This window comes from Entelurus aequoreus, linkage group LG07 (assembly GCF_033978785.1).
Source record: "Entelurus aequoreus isolate RoL-2023_Sb linkage group LG07, RoL_Eaeq_v1.1, whole genome shotgun sequence".
Classification (NCBI taxonomy): domain Eukaryota; kingdom Metazoa; phylum Chordata; class Actinopteri; order Syngnathiformes; family Syngnathidae; genus Entelurus; species Entelurus aequoreus.
Genome location: NC_084737.1, coordinates 73,465,174 through 73,483,036, shown reverse-complemented (window position 1 = coordinate 73,483,036; position 17,863 = coordinate 73,465,174). Strand labels below are relative to the sequence as shown.

The window sequence follows — 17,863 nt, the reverse complement described above, 5'->3', positions numbered from 1 at the left end:
TCCCACCTTTTTTAAGGAGCGCCGTAAGTGGCTGATCCGTTGGCGGTCCCGTCTTGTCTCCCTGTAACGTATGTCTGCTCTTCGTGGGACTGTGCCCAAAATGAAATTTCAGTTCTTATGTGTCTTGTACATGTTAAAGAATGGACAATAATAAAGCATCTTGATCTTGATATTCTAGTTTCTTCAAAATAGCCACCTTTTGCTCTGTTTACTGCTTTGCACACTCTTGGCATTCTCTCGATGGGCTTCAAGAGGTAGTCACCTGAAATGGTTTTCACTTCACAGGTGTCATAGTTTTGATGCCTTCAGTGACAATCTACAATGTAAATAGTCACGAAAATAAAGAAAACGCATTGAAATGAGAAGGTGTGTCCAAACTTTCGGCCCGTACTGTAAGTGTGGTACTCCCAGGTACAATCGCTCATACTGCTTTTTGTCTTCCAGGGTCTGTCGGTGTCGCTGGTCTTCACTGTGTTCAACTCTGAGGTGAAGGAGGCCTGGAGAGTAGCCTGCTTGGGTAAGAAGAGTCTTGAAGAGTCGCCAAGACCCGCACAGAACACGGTGAGTTACCAATAGGGCGGACGACGTAGTGCTCTTCTACACCGCTGCTAACTACTACAATATAAAAACATGCTGCTGTATTGTGAAAAACTAGATTATTTTATAAAATCTTGCACAATCTAACGGATCTCATTAGATTGTGTAATTGTTTGAGATGTTCGATAATGGCTTTTTTGCCGATATTGTCCAGCTCTTAATTACCGATTCCGATATCAACTGATACCGATACATACAGTCGTGGAATTAACACATTATTATGCCTAATTTTGTTGTGATGCCCCGCTGGATGCATTAAACAATGTAACAAGGTTTTCCAAAATAAATCAACTCAAGTTATGGAAAAAAAATGCCAACATGGCACTGCCATATTTATTATTAAAGTCACAAGAGTTAGTGCTGCAAGGGGTTCTGGGTATTTGTTCTGTTGTGTTTATGTTGTGTTACGGTGCGGATTTTCTCCCGAAATGTGTTTGTCCTTCTTGTTTGGTGTGGGTTCACAGTGTGGCGCATATTTGTAACAGTGTTAAAGTTGTTTATACGGCTACCCTCAGTGTGACCTGTATGGTAGTGCCTTTAAGATTTATTGGCGCTCTGTACTAGGGATGTCCGATAATGTCTTTTTGCCGATATCCGATATTCCGATATTGTCCAACTCTTTAATTACCGATACCGATATCAACCGATACCGATATCAACCGATATATGCAGTCGTGGAATTAACACATTATTATGCCTAATTTGGACAACCAGGTATGGTGAAGATAAGGTACTTTTTAAAAAAATTTATAAAATAAGATAAATAAATTTAAAAAATGTTTTTGAATAAAAAAGAAAGTAAAACAATATAAAAACAGTTACATAGAAACTAGTAATTAATTAAAATGAGTAAAATTAACTGTTAAAGGTTAGTACTATTGGTGGACCAGCAGCACGCACAATCATGTGTGCTTACGGACTGTATCCCTTGCAGACTGTATTGATATATATTGATATATAATGTAGGAACCAGAATATTAATAACAGAAAGAAACAACCCTTTTGTGTGAATGAGTGTGAATGGGGGAGGGAGGTTTTTTGGGTCGGTGCACTAATTGTAAGTGTATCTTGTGTTTTTGATTTTGATTTAATAAAAAAAATAAAAACAATTAAAAAAACGATACCGATAATAAAAAAAACGTTACCGATAATTTCCGATATTACATTTTAACGCATTTATCGTCCCTACTCTGTATTTTTCCCTATGTCCGTGTACCACTCCGTACAGCGGCATTTTAAAAAGTCATAAATTTTACTTTTTGAAACCGATACCGATAATTTCCGATATCACATTTTAAAGCATTTATCGGCCGATAATACCGGCAGTCCGATATTATCGGACATCTCTAGTACTTGTGCCTAATGAAGTGTCCGGTGTTACTATTTACAGTTATAAATCATTTTGTGAGTTTATACTCCACATCTTCTGCTGCATTGACCTCAGTGAGCTCATTCCCGCCATCCATCCTCCCATCCATCTTCTCCTGTCCTCTCATTCTCCTCCTGCCTCCAGGGATTGGGTACTGACCCAAATAGAATAATGTATCACCCAGTGCAGCCTATCTCACATTGTGTGTGCATAGTGGTGCAGCATCTTAGTTAAGACGGGAGTTCATCCACCCTTTTAACCTCCATTTCCGTTAAAAAAAAAAACAACCTCTCACTGTCGGACTTAACGTCAGCTATTATTAGATGTACTAACTGGACCGTGTTTTAACCCCCTTGCTCTGTCAAACTATGCACATAAGAAATCATCTCTTACCTTTCTGACTCATCAAATATGAACGAGGAGTACATCGGTCTGATACTTTATCGGAAGCTGAGGTCGTGTCCTGTTTTAACTGCTGCTGTCAAAGCTTTTTATCCTCGGGAGTTGACAATGATAACTGACGGGGGATATTTTTGCTTTGTCAGGATAAATAACGTCACCCTCCATGTACACATTTCTAGTGTTAGGAAAAAAGTTACCGTATTTTTCGGATTATAAATCGCAGTTTTTTGCATAGTTTGGCCCCCGGGGGTGCGACTTATACTCAGGAGCGATTTATGTGTGAAATTATTAACACATTACCGTAAAATATTAAGTAATATATTTAGCTCATTCACGTAAGAGACTAGACGTATAAGATTTCATGGGATTTAGCGATTAGGAGTGACAGATTGTTTGGTAAACGTATAGCATGTTCTATATGTTATAGTTATTTGAATGACTCTTACCATAATATGTTACGTTAACATACCAGGCACGTTCTCAGTTGGTTATTTATGCCTCATGTAACGTACACTTATTCAACCTGTTGTTCACTATTCTTTATTTATTTTAAAGGCCTACTGAAAGCCACTACTACCGACCACGCAGTCTGATAATTTATATATCAATGATGAAATCTTAACATTGCAACACATGCCAATACGGCCGGGTTAACTTATAAAGTGCAATTTTAAATTTCCCGCTAAACGTCCGGTTGAAAACGCCTTTGGATGACGACGTATGCGCGTGACGTAGCCAGTGAAACAGAAGTTTCACTGGCTATACAAAATAGCTCTGTTTTCATCTCATAATTCCACAGTATTCTGGACATCTGTGTTGGTGAATCTTTTGCAATTTGGTTAATGAACAATGGAGACTGCAAAGAAGAAAGTTGTAGGTGGGATCGGTGTATTAGCGGCGGACTACAGCAACACAACCAGGAAGACAGCGATGGATAGCAGACGCGTTAGCCGCCGAACTCACCTTAACTTCCTCCGTCTCGCCGACCGCATCTGTGATCGGGTGAAGTCCTTTGTCGCATTGTCGATCGCTGGAACGCAGGTGAGCACGGGTGTTGATGAGCAGATGAGGGCTGGCTGGCATAGGTGGATAGCTAATGTTTTTAGCATAGCTCTGTGATGTCCGGTTGCTAAGTTAGCCTCAATGGCGTCGTTAGCAACAGCATTGTTAAGCTTCGCCAGGCTGGAAAGCATTAACCGTGTAGTTACATGTCCATGGTTTAATAGTATTGTTGATCTTCTGTCTATCCTTCCAGTCAGGGATTTATTTATTTTGTTTTTATATGCAGTTAAGCACGATGCTATCACGTTAGCTCCGTAGCTAAAGTGTTTCGTCGATGTATTGTCGTGGAGATAAAAGTCACTGCGAATGTCCATTTCGCGTTCTGGACTCTCATTTTCAAGAGGATATAGTATCCGAGGTGGTTTGAAATACAAATCCGTGATCCACAATAGAAAAAGGAGAGAGTGTGGAATCCAATGAGCCAGCTTGTACCTAAGTTACGGTCAGAGCGAAAAAAGATATGTCTTGCACTGCATTCTAGTCCGTCACTCTAACGTTCCTCATCCACGAATCTTTCATCCCCGCTCAAATTAATGGGGTAATCGTCGCTTTCTCGGTCCGAATCGCTCTCGCTGCTGGTGTAAACAATAGGAAAATATGAGGAGGCGATCAACTGACTACGTCACGCTACTTCCGGTACAGGCAAGGCTTTTTTTTATCAGCGACCAAAAGTTGCGAACTTTATCGTCGTCGTTCTCTACTAAATCCTTTCAGCAAAAATAGGGCAATATCGCGAAATGATCAAGCATGACACATAGAATGGACCTGCTATCCCCGTTTAAATAAAAAAAATTCATTTCAGTAGGCCTTTAAATTGCCTTTCAAATGTCTATTCTTGGTGTTGGGTTTTATCAAATAAATTTCCCCAAAAATGCGACTTATACTCCAGTTATATATGTTTTTTTCCTTCTTTATTATGCATTTTCGTCCGGTGCGACTTATACTCCGGAACGACTTATACTCCGAAAAATACGGGTATATGTGATTGGTGCTGATATTGTATCGGAAGTGAAAAAGTGCAGTAGAGATGGTAATCAGCAGTCAAGCTCTGACCTCCAACCCTACAAAAAGACCAACAAAAAGACCCCAGACCAGTGGTTCTTAACCTGGGTTCGATCGAACCCTAGGGGTTTGGTGAGTCGGGCTCAGGGGTTCGGCGGAGGTCAAGACACACCCGACTCGTCGTGTAAATAAAAACTTCTCCCTATCGGCGTATTACGGATACAACAACAGCAGAAGTCACACTGATTTGCAGGTGTGTAATTTGTTGTGAGTTTATGCACTGTGTTGGTTTTGTTGTTTGAACAAGGTGATGTTCATGCACGGTTCATTTTGTGCACCAGTAATAAAACATGGTAACACTTTAGTATGGGGAACATATTCACCATTAATTAGTTGCTTATTAACATGCAAATGGCTCTTAACTAGTCATTATTAAAGGCCTACTGAAATGAATTTTTTTAATTTAAACAGGGATAGCAGATCCATTATATGTGTCATACTTGATCATTTCGCGATATTGGCATATTTTTGCTGAAAGGATTTAGTAGAGAACATTGACGATAAAGTTTGCAACTTTTGGTCGCTGATAAAAAAAGCCTTGCCTGTACCGGAAGTAGCATGACGTCGCAGGTTGAAAGGCTCCTCACATTTCCCCATTGTTTACACCAGCAGCGAGAGCGATTCAGACCGAGAAAGCGACGATTACCCCATTAATTTGAGCGAGGATGAAAGATTTGTGGATGAGGTACATGAGAGTGACGGACTAGAGTGCAGTGCAGGACGTATCTTTTTTCGTTCTGACCGTAACTTAGGTACATGCTGGCTCATTGGATTCCACACTCTCTCCTTTTTCTATTGTGGATCACGGATTTGTATTTTAAACCACCTCGGATACTATATCCTCTTGAAAATGAGAGTCGAGAACGCGAAATGGACATTCACAGTGACTTTTATCTCCACGACAATACATCGGCGAAGCACTTTAGCTACGGAGCTAACGTGATAGCATCGTGCTTGAATGCAGATAGAAACAAAATAAATAAGCCCCTGACTGGAAGGATAGACAGAAAATCAACAATACTATTAAACCATGGACATGAAAATACACGGTTAATGCTTTCTAGCCTGGCGAAGCTTAACAATGCTGTTGCTAACGACGCCATTGAAGCTAACTTAGCAACGGGAGCTCACAGAGCTATGCTAAAAACATTAACGCTCCACCTACGCCAGCCCTCATCTGCTCATCAACACCCGTGCTCACCTGCGTTCCAGCGATCGACGGAGCGACGAAGGACTTCATTCGATCATCGATGCGGTCGGCGGCTAGCGTCGGATAGCGCGTCTGCTATCCAAGTCAAAGTCCTCCTGGTTGTGTTGCTGCAGCCAGCCGCTAATACACCGATCCCACCTACAGCTTTCTTCTTTGCAGTCTCCATTGTTCATTAAACAAATTGCAAAAGATTCACCAACACAGATGTCCAGAATACTGTGGAATTTTGCAATGAAAACAGAGCTTTTTGTATTGGATACAATGTGTCCCAATACTTCCGTTTCAACCATTGACGTCACGCGCATACGTCATCATACATAGACGTTTTCATCCGGAAGTTTAGCGGGAAATTTAAAATGTCACTTTATAAGTTAACCCGGCCGTATTGGCATGTGTTGCAATGTTAAGATTTCATCATTGATATATAAACTATCAGACTGCGTGGTCGCTAGTAGTGGCTTTCAGTAGGCCTTTAAGTACTTATTAATGCCTTATTCGGCATGGCCTTATTATAACCCTAATCATCTAACCCTGACCATAACCCTAACCAAATAACTCTAAATTAAGTCTTTGTTACTTGGAATATGTTCCCCTAGTGTCCAAATAACTCTAAATTAAGTCTTTGTTACTTAGAATATGTTCCCCTAGTGTCCAAAAAACTCTAAATTAAGTCTTTGTTACTTAGAATATGTTCCCCTAGTGTCCAAAAAACTCTAAATTAAGTCTTTGTTACTTAGAATATGTTCCCCATACTAAAGTGTTACCAAAAACATATAACTTTGTCTTGAATTTGAAAAAAAAAAAACATTTTATTTTTCACTAAAGAAGGGTTCAGTGAATGCGCATATGAAACCGGTGGGGTTTGATACCTCCAACAAGGTTAAGAACCACTGCCCCAGACTCATTAAAAAGTCTTGAAGAAAGTATTTCCTAATAGAGTAGAAGCTCATCCAGCTGCAAACACAATGCTTTGGCTGATACTGTGGTGGAGTGTAGGAGTCATTGTCATGTAACTGCATTCCTCTGAACTCCTTGTGTTGGTTCAGGCACAGAATCCCTATCATAACGCTTCATTGTTGGAGCAGAGTGGGCTGCACCGCATCACCTTGGGAGCCTCCACCATCTCCTCTGCCAGCTCTGCCAGGTATAAAAGCACATTCCTACTTGCATGTAAAGAAACTGCATGAGCTCAGTGAATAAATCCAATAAAATGATGCAAAAATCTTCATTCAGGAGGAACTGCGTGTCGTTGGATTTAGGACAGGAGGAAGTGACTGCTGCCATTAAAGAGCCTGTTGTTTATTTAGTGGGTCAGTGGGGTAACGATGAAACAGCGTACGATGGCGCATGTAGAGCAACACTAATGTTCTTTCTTTTTGTAGCTCAGTGCTTGTTTGTACAAGACATGCTGTATTCGAGTGGATGTCCTCCATTAGTCTGCATGAGCGAACCCACTGTGTCTACTTCCTGTATGCCGTTATAGTCACTCTTGTCCCTTGCTTGCTTTCTTAGAGAAAATCTCTTAGCTCGTCAAACTCTGGAGCAAAGCATTGTTCAAACCGGAGCGACGGACCTGGACGTGGCCATGTTTCACAGAGATGGAGGTAAACACTTATGTAAGCGCTGCTTTGATCAAGTAGATGCGTTTCACATCAGCCAAAACTCCAAATGAATTTGCCGATTGTGTCTCACAAGGCGAGGATTCCGATTCTGACTCGGACCTCTCCATGGACGAGGAGCGCAGTCTCTCCATCCCGTCGTCTGAGAGCGAGGACAACGTCCGTCTGCGAGGTCGCATCCAGCGGCGTTTCAAGCGCTCCAATCACGGCGAGCGCCTGCTCACTGAGCCCGCCCACAATGGTACCAAAGGTACGCCAGTCGTCTTCAGTTCTGATTTTGTTTTTCTTTTTCTGATATCGTACAAACCCCGTTTCCATTTGAGTTGGGAAATTGTGTTAGATGTAAATATAAACGGAATACAATGATTTGCAAATCCTTTTCAATCCATTTTCAGTTGAATGCACTACAAAGACAACATATTTGATGTTCAAACTCATAAACTTTATTTTTTTTTGCAATTAATAATTAACTTAGAATTTCATGGCTGCAACACATGCCAAAGTAGTTGGGAAAGGGCATGTTCACCACTGTGTTACATGGCCTTTCCTTTTAACAACACTCAGTAAACGTTTGGGAACTGAGGAGACACATTTTTGAAGCTTCTCAGGTGGAATTCTTTCCCATTCTTGCTTGATGTACAGCTTAAGTTGTTCAACAGTCCGGGGGTCTCCCTTGTGCTATTTTAGGCTTCACACATTTTCAATGGGAGACAGGTCTGGACTACAGGCAGGCCAGTCTAGTACCCGCACTCTTTTACTATGAAGCCACGTTGATGTAACACGTGGCTTGGCATTGTCTTGCTGAAATAAGCAGGGGCGTCCATGGTAACGTTGCTTGGATGGCAACATATGTTGCTCCAAAACCTGTATGTACCTTTCAGCATTAATGGCACCTTCACAGATGTGTAAGTTACCCATGTCTTGGGCACTAATACACCCCCATACCATCACACATGCTGGCTTTTACACTTTGCGCCTATAACAATCCGGATGATTCTTTTCCTCTTTGGTTCGGAGGACACGACGTCCACAGTTTCCAAAAACAATTTGAAATGTGGACTCGTCAGACCACAGAACACTTTTCCACTTTGTATCAGTCCATCTTAGATGAGCTCAGGCCCAGCGAAGCCGACTGCGTTTCTGGGTGTTGTTGATAAACGGTTTTCGCCTTGCATAGGAGAGTTTTAACTTGCACTTACAGATGTAGCGACCAACTGTAGTTACTGACAGTGGGTTTCTGAAGTGTTCCTGAGCCCATGTGGTGATATCCCTTACACACTGATGTGGCTTGTTGATGCAGTACAGCCTGAGGGATGGAAGGTCACGGGCTTAGCTGCTTACGTGCAGTGATTTCTCCAGATTCTCTGAACCCTTTGATGATATTACGGAGCGTAGATGGTGTAATCCCTAAATTCCTTGCAATAGCTGGTTGAGAAAGGTTTTTCTTAAACTGTTCAACAATTTGCTCACGCATTTGTTGACAAAGTGGTGACCCTCGCCCCATCCTTGTTTGTGAATGACTGAGCATTTCATGGAAGCTACTTTTATACCCAATCATGGCACCCACCTGTTCCCAATTTGCCTGTTCACCTGTGGGATGTTCCAAATAAGTGTTTGATGAGCATTCCTCAACTTTATCAGTATTTATTGCCACCTTTCCCAACTTCTTTGTCACATGTTGCTGCCATCAAATTCTACAGTTAATGATTATTTGCAACAAAAAAAATGTTTATCAGTTTGAACATCAAATATGTTGTCTTTGTAGCATATTCAACTGAATATGGGTTGAAAATGATTCACAAATCATTGTATTCCGTTTATATTTACATCTAACACAATTTCCCAAATCATATGGAAATGGGGTTTGTAAAAAAGAAACTCCCCTGAAGAGCAGGGAAACCTGTGAAACAGGCTTGTAGGGATGAAATAGCCTCCGTGTTGTTTCCTGACCTAACGTATATACGGTCATGTATGTTTTAATGTTTTCTTATTGCTTCCTTTAACTCAGCGAGGGCCACAATGCCTCACCAAGCTGAACGAAAGAGCTTCTTTTAATAGATAACGACCTTATAATGATATTGTGGTCCCTAGTGATACATTGATTGAAAGTCTCCTACTGTCTTGGCTCTTATCCTCCTTTTAACTAAACAGCTGACAGCTTTGGTCCACAGCACCCGGATGGCCTATTAGGCTTACAATTGATCCATTTGATGGAATGCATTGATTGTTCTTGGGTCTTCCCTTTTTCCTCTTCTCACTGGTGACCCTTTGGCATACTTCTGTACAACATATGCATGTTGTGTAAATACATATACAGCACATGAATTATGCATGGGATTGATTTGATCTTTTTTGTATTCTTTCCAATTTTTTTTTTTACATTTTCTGGTGCCTTCTTCCCTATCTTGCTCATTGTATGTGCATACCTTTTGGGTGTAGAGAGTAAATACACCGGCGATGTACAGATGAATACGAGAACCTAACCACATTGGTAGGTAAACAAGCGAGAATTTGACTTGCAGTAGGGAAGGGATTCCTATGGCCCCATTCTTGGGTGGATTTCCAGTGAGAGGAAGAGGGTGGGTGAATCATTTTGCAATGCAGTCTGCTGAAAATGATGGAAAGCGCCACTCTACATAGCAACTGACACAGTGGTCAAAGTTGAAACTGCCATGAAATACATTTTGAGAAATTGAATACCCTACTGCCATCTGGCGGCTAAAGTGGATAGTGCGAGCCACAATTCGGCACGTTTCATGTGCCAGGTAAACTGCGACGGAAGGGGCCATCTTAGTGTGTGTGCTGTGGCTCCCCATTAGGAATTTCATGTTGTTTCGGGAGCTGACTTTCAATTTGGTGTTTTTGATGTGTTCCTTGAAGGAGAGGGTGCGGTCCAGGGTTTACCCCCAAGGTAGACAGGGTTGGTACAGTTATCAAGTGGTGTTCCAGACCATTTGACGTTAAGAGGTCGGTTTGCATCCCGGTTCCTGAGATGGAACGAGCAGACTTGGGTCTTCGCAGGGTTTGCGTGTAGATGGTTTCGCTCGTAGTAGTAGTAGTTGTTGTTGTTGATGACGGAATTACCGTCACTTGCTACACTGCAAAAAGTCAGTGTTCAAAAACAAGAAGAAAAAAAAATACAAAAATTAGGTATATTTTATTTGAACTAAGCAAAATTATCTGCCAATAGAACAAGAAAATTTGGCTTGTCAAGACTTTCCAAAACAAGTAAAATTAGCTAACCTCAATGAACCCAAACATACCTTAAAATAAGTATATTCTTACTAATAACAAGTGCACTTAAATACCTTTTTGCTCAATATGTTGATAAATATTCTTAAATGAAGTAAATGCTAGTGCCATTATCTTGACATAATGATATGCGCTCAGCATTACATTTCTTGAAACCAGCAAACTTATACTAAAACTAATTTATTGTTCTTAACGGAAAGGCAACAAGGTAAGCGCTTGTTACTCTCGGGGTCTACTAGCCGCTCAGGCAAATCATATTGTCTAAAAATGCATTTTTCCATGGATAACATGACATCATCGCGCCAAGTGAGTGCTCTTTCAGTCAATTAGTGCACATATATACAGCCCGGCCCCCGGACAAATTTTTTTTTATTCTAATTTTGAAGAATTTATCTGAATGTGCATGAACTATTTCTGTTCAAAATAGTTATAAATGTCACATGTTAAATGTTTAAATATTAACTGTCAGTTTACTGTACTGTGCCAACTGTACTACTATATGAGTACCTCTTTTCTATTGTTTCATTGGAAATAAAACAGCAAAGTCCATTCGGCTGTCATCTGTTTTAATTATGAAACACAATTGTGTCAAAATCATGATTTTTATTTTTTCATGCTTGAAGTAAGAAATGATTACTTTAAAAAAGTAGTTTTATACTTGTGAGTGTTGATGACACAGCTTTGCAACAGTTGATATTCTAGTTTCAAGCATGTTTTACTCAATATACACTACCGTTCAAAAGTTTGGGGTCACATTGAAATGTCTTTATTTTTGAAGGAAAAGCACTGTACTTTTCAATGAAGATAACTTTAAACTAGTCTTAACTTTAAAGAAATACACTCTATACATTGCTAATGTGGTAAATGACTATTCTAGCTGCAAATGTCTGCTTTTTGGTGCAATATCTACATAGGTGTATAGAGGCCCATTCCCAGCAACTATCACTCCAGTGTTGTAATGGTACAATGTGTTTGCTCACTGGCTCAGAAGGCTAATTGATGATTAGAAAACCCTTGTGCAATCATGGTCACACATCTGAAAACAGTTTAGCTCGTTACAGAAGCTACAAAACTGACCTTCCTTTGAGCAGATTGAGTTTCTGGAGCATCACGTTTGTGGGGTCAATTAAACGCTCAAAATGGCCAGAAAAAGAGAACTTTCATCTGAAACTCGACAGTCTATTCTTGTTCTTAGAAATGAAGGCTATTCCACAAAATTGTTTGGGTGACCCCAAACTTTTGAACGGTAGTGTAGGTCATCAAATCTCAGCAACAAGCTGTAATATCTTACTGAGATCATTTAGGACCAAAACCCTTAAAACAAGTAAAAGACTCTAACATAAAATCTGCTTAGTGAGAAGAATGATCTTATCAGACAGAAAATAAGCAAATATCACCCTTATTTGAGATATTTCATCTTACTTAGATTTCAGTTTTTGCAGTGTATGCTCTGTGAAATCAATTGGCCCAGGAAAGACAGTTCCGGGAATTACACTTATTCAGCCTGTTGTTCACTATTCTTTATTTATTTTAAATTGCCTTTCAAATGTCTATTCTTGGTGTTGGCTTTTATTAAATAAATTTCCCCAAACAATGCGACTTATACTCCAGTGCGACTTATATATGTTTTTTTCCTTCTTTATTATGCATTTTCGGCCGGTACGACTTATACTCCGGAGCGACTTATACTCCCGAAAAGTACGGTACTTTTTGCATTACTGGTACTATCTCCTTCTGTGGCGGCATCCCAAAAAGTCAAAAGAATTACCGGCAGCAAAACAAACTTATGAGGTTAATTCTTAAGTGATAACTGAGCCGAAAATGTGTGTGACTTAATCCCCAAGTCGACTTTACCTCGGATTTTCGGCGTCGTCTCGCTGGCAATGTGATGGATTGGTTGTTTGTGCTGTGTGACAGATCTGGACGGCAACGACCTTCTGTCTTACTGGCCCGCCCTGGAGGAGTGTGAGAAACACACCCTCCAGAAGTGGGGCTCGGAGCGCCCCCTGGGGGGCGACTACAGCAAGGACGCGGCAAACAACAACCAAGCAGACGGAGCGCTCACGAGCGGGGACGAGAGCGGCCTCACGCAGCCGCACAGGCACCGCAAGGGTGAGCCGAGCAGCCTGTACAGTACATACTGTATTGTGTACACCAGGGGTGTCCAAAGTGCGACCCGGGGGCCATTTGCAGCCCGCAGGTCATTTTTTAACGGCCCCACGGCACATTTTAAAAATACGATTGAAAAAAATAAAAACCATTAAAAGTGGTATATAAAGAGCAAACAGGTGAAATGTAACAAGAAAATGTCTCAATGTTTACTCTAATCACACAAAGCTGCCATGCAGGCTGTTTCTTTCTTTAAAAAATAATAATAAAACAAAATAAATGTCATTATAAATTATTGACCTATTCAAGGCTCCAATTACGTCACATTAAATATTTTGAGATATTTTTTGGGGGAAAATGTTGCATATTTTGTGTTTGCTTTGCCATGTAAAAAAACGAGCTGTGTTTTTTAAAGAAGTGCCTAAATCGAACAAACAAAAAACATAAACGATACAACTAGGGATGTCCGATAATGGCTTTTTGCCGATATTGTCCAACTCTTTAATTACCGATACAGATATCAAACGATACCGATATCAACCGATATATGCAGTCGTGGAATTAACACATTATTATGCCTAATTTGGACAACCAGGTATGGTGCAGATAAGGTCCTTTTTTAAAAAAATTAGTAAAATAAGATAAATAAATTAAAAACATTTTCTTGAATAAAAAAGAAAGTACAACAATATAAAAACAGTTACATAGAAACTAGTAATGAATGAAAATGAGTAAAATTAACTGTTAAAGGTTAGTACTATTAGTGGAGCAGCAGCACGCACAATCATGTGTGCTTACGGACTGTATCCCTTGCAGACTGTATTGATATATATTGATATATAATGTAGGAACCAGGGGCCGTACTTATCAAGCTTCTTAGAGTGCCATTTTACACGTAAGTCCTGAGAATTTGCGAAATTTAGTCCTACTCTCAAACTTAAGAATAAAAGCTTTTTATCAACGTTCTTAAGTCTAAGAATCACTCCTACTCTCCACGATATTTAAGAGACCTTCAGAGGTGTCTTAAGTGGTTAGGAGTTGCCAGCAGGGGATGGCACTGAGGCGAGAGAGACGTGCGCGAACGTTCAGGGAACGGAACAATGTTTTTGTTTTTTTTATGACGAGCAGCTGATCAAACAGTATCGTTTAGACAGAGCGGATATTATTTTTGTCACAGATTTAATACTTTTCGATTCCTTGTTGATTTCTGCATGTGTCTGCAGTGGGCTAGTATATATAGAGCCACCCACACCAGTTTCAAATTAGTTGCCTAATTAATGAATTGGAAAGAAAATGTTATGACAGTAGCGTATGTGTGTGGCCGTGAGGTGAGTGACGTCAGTGAATGTGTGGGCGATAGAAGAGAGGGAGCGGTAGCGTGAGTGCCGGCGGGGACTAGTTTGTTTTGTATTATTTTGTAATTTATTGTCAAAATATACACTCCCATTGTCCACTTAAATATTTCCAAGATATTTCTTTATTCTTAGACAACGGATTCCCTTCCGTGATTGGTCATTTCTATGGACACAGAAATGACGTCACCTAAAATTCCGTTTACGGCACATAGTAATGTCGTAATTCAGCTCTGAGTGTGACACTTAAGATTCAGTCCTACACTTCGCTGAAAGTGTGAGTAAGACGCTTGATAAGTAACTTTTAAGTGCAGCTTTCAGCGAAGAATTTATTTACTCTTAAGTCAACTCTTAGCAGACTTCTTAGGAGTAATTCTAAGAAGCTTGATAAGTACGGCCCCTGAATATTAATAACAGAAAGAAACAACCCTTTTGTGTGAATGAGTGTAAATGGGGGAGGGAGGTTTTTTGGGTTGGTGCACTAATTGTAAGTGTATCTTGTGTTTTTTATGTTGATTTAATTTAAAAAAAAACAAAAAACGATACAGATAATAAAAAAAACCGATACCGATAATTTCCGATATTACATTTTAACGCATATATCGGCCGATAATATCGGCAGGCCGATATTATCGGACATCTCTAGATACAACTTATAATTGACAGATAGATCTAAAGTTGATCTCGAGATTATTGTGTTAAAAGTAAACAGTAAAAAAAATAAAATTATAATTTATTTTTTAACACTTTAATGAGTAGGACCCTTTTGGATCCCCTACAATTTTAGTGTGATTCGTTTTTAAGTGTCATTGCACGCATTAATAATGAATCAATTATCATTAATAATGAATGAAAATCAATGGTGTTATGAGTTATTGACCTTTTTAAGGCTCCAATTATTATATAATCTCAAATATCCCACTTGAAAATTTTATTGGGTGAAAATATTGCATATTTTGTGGGTTTTTTTCATTTAAAAAAAGGGTTTTCTTTGACAAAAAGAGCATACAATTTAAATCTTTAAAAAATGTTATATTGACAGATAGACCTAATGTTGATCTAGAGCAGGGGTCACCAACGCGGTGCCCGCGGGCACCAGGTAGCCCGTAAGGACCAGATGAGTAGCCCGCTGGCCTGTTCTAAAAATAGCTCAAATAGCAGCACTTACCAGTGAGCTGCCTCTACTTTTTACATTTTATTTATTTACTAGCAAGCTGGTCTCGCTTTGCCCGACATTTTTAATTCTATGAGAGACAAAACTCAAATAGAATTTGAAAATCCAAGAAAACATTTTAAAGACTTGGTCTTCACTTGTTTAAATAAATTCATTAATTTGTTTTACTTTGCTTCTTATAACTTTCAGAAAGACAATTTTAGAGAAAAAATACAACTTTAAAAATAATTTTAGGATTTTTAAACACATATACCTTTTTACCTTTTAAATTCCTTCCTCTTCTTTCCTGACAATTTAAATCAATGTTCAAGTAAATGTATTTTTTTTATTGTAAAGAGTAATAAATACATTTTAATTTAATTCTTCATTTTAGCTTCTGTTTTTTTGACGAAGAATATTTGTGAAATATTTCTTCAAACTTATTATGATTAAAATTCAAAAAAAATATTCTGGCAAATCTAGAAAATCTGTAGAATCAAATGTAAATCTTATTTCAAAGTCTTTTGAATTTCTTTTAAAATTTTTGTTCTGGAAAATCTAGAAGAAATAATGATTTGTCTTTGTTAGAAATATAGCTTGGTCCAATTTGTTGTATATTCTAACAAAGTGTAGATTGGATTTTAACCTATTTAAAACATATCATCCAAATTCTAAAATTAATCTTAATCAGGAAAAATTACTAATGATGTTCCATAAATTATTTTTTAAATTTTTTCAAAAAGATTCGAATTAGCTAGTTTTTCTCTTCTTTTTTTCGGTTGAATTTTGAATTTTAAAGAGTCGAAATTGAAGATAAACTATGTTTCAAAATTGAATTGTCATTTTTTTCGTGTTTTCTCCTCTTTTAAACCGTTCAATTAAGTGTAAATATAATTAATTATTAATAATAACATAGAGTTAAAGGTAAATTGAGCAAATTGGCTATTTCTGGCAATTTATTGAAGTGTGTATCAAACTGGTAGCCCTTCGCATTAATCACTACCCAAGAAGTAGCTCTTGGTTTCAAAAGGTGTGTGACCCCTGATCTAGAGATTTAAAAACTTGAATAATAACACAAATAATAATACTGAATAATGACACATTTTTTATATTTTTTGGACCAAAACCCTTTGGGGTCCCCGGGATCAAGCCTGAGTGGAAGCCTAAATGTATATTTTTTATACATATAATATATTGGTTTTTAAAAATAAAAATTATCAAAATGGCCCCTGCTAACTTTGATTTTTCAATGTGCGGCCCTCGGTGGAAAAAGTTTGGACACCCCTGGTGTACACTCATAATGACTCAATGGATGATCTCATCCATCCATCCGTCCGTCCCTCTCGGGGTCACGGGTGCGGCTGGAGCCTTTGTTTTTTTTAGTCGAAAAACATGACTGAGGTTTATTTTTAAAGCCTGGATTACACTTCTGTGTAGTCCTACTGTACACCGCTCCCTCCTACGCCATCTTAATTCATCCTTTTATAACTTTTGCGATTTAAATGCTTGACATGCAGTTCTCTGCCAAAACGCAAGATTGTGTCAAGCATGTAAACAACCCCAACTCGGTGTATTAGCAGTATTTCTGGTCTTGTCATCCACGTCCGGACAGAAGGGTGACACGGCAGTGCGGCTGGATCAAAAGCGACGTCGGAGGCGCTTTACTGAACCAAAAAGTTGCTTTATTACAAGCGAGCCTCATTATACAGGACTGCAGTTCCTGGAGGAGGTCAGGTCAAGAAAATTAGGCACTCCTAATTTGGAGAAGCCAACCCATCAGTTTTATAATCCTCCTTCCTGTCTCTGTGTGTGTGTGTGCTAAGTCAGGAGAGCACATCCTGACCATAAAAGGAGATGTTTGTGTGTAAGTGTCTGAAAAACAACTGCTTTAAAGGCCTACTGAAATGATTTTTTTAAATTTAAACGGGGATAGCAGGTCCATTCTATGTCATACTTGATCATTTCGCGATATTGCCATATTTTTGCTGAAAGGATTTAGTAGAGAACATCGGCCGGTGTATTTTACGCTGTGGGGTGTCTGCTCTAAACGAGTCATATGCACACAGGGAATCATACAGCCATCCATTTTTCTACCGCTTGTCATAATAATGTGTAAAAAAAAGAAGTGGGACCAATCACGCACTTGGTGGCTCGTGTTGCTGCAATAGATAGTTTGTGTGTAAACTCAACATAGAACCACAATCCAAGCATTAAAAGAGGGTGTTTGTTTTCGTCGATAAAAGAAAAATAGAACTACAAACCCCGTTTCCATATGAGTTGGGAAATTGTGTTAGATGTAAATATAAACGGAATACAATGATTTGCAAATCCTTTTCAACCCATATTCAGTTGAATGCACTACAAAAACAAGATATTTGATGTTCAAACTCATAAACTTTTTTTTTTTTTTGCAAATAATAATGAACTTAGAATTTCATGGCTGCAACACGTGCCAAAGTAGTTGGGAAAGGGCATTTTCACCACTGTGTTACATGGCCTTTCCTTTTAACAACACTCAGTAAACGTTTGGGAACTGAAGAGACACATTTTTGAAGCTTCTCAGGTGGAATTCTTTCCCATTCTTGCTTGATGTACAGCTTAAGTTGTTCAACAGTCCGGGGGTCTCCCTTGTGCTATTTTAGGCTTCATAATGTGCCACACATTTTCAATAGGAGA

General features: G+C 39.1%; 1 protein-coding gene across 4 annotated transcripts in view; it reads left to right on the top strand.

The window, feature by feature from the left end:
- Nucleotides 1-17,863, top strand: part of celsr3 (cadherin, EGF LAG seven-pass G-type receptor 3) — a 218,832-nt gene that overhangs the window by 194,239 nt on the left and 6,730 nt on the right. For 2 of the 4 annotated variants that reach the window (XM_062054456.1, XM_062054454.1), the window contains exons 31-35: nucleotides 445-561; nucleotides 6,749-6,846; nucleotides 7,215-7,318; nucleotides 7,398-7,571; nucleotides 12,491-12,685. In XM_062054456.1, coding sequence (XP_061910440.1) covers nucleotides 445-561; nucleotides 6,749-6,846; nucleotides 7,215-7,318; nucleotides 7,398-7,571; nucleotides 12,491-12,685 — 688 coding nt within the window. The remainder of the gene's footprint in view (nucleotides 1-444; nucleotides 562-6,748; nucleotides 6,847-7,214; nucleotides 7,319-7,397; nucleotides 7,572-12,490; nucleotides 12,686-17,863) is intronic. The other 2 variants (XM_062054457.1, XM_062054455.1) reach the window with 2 other exon arrangements.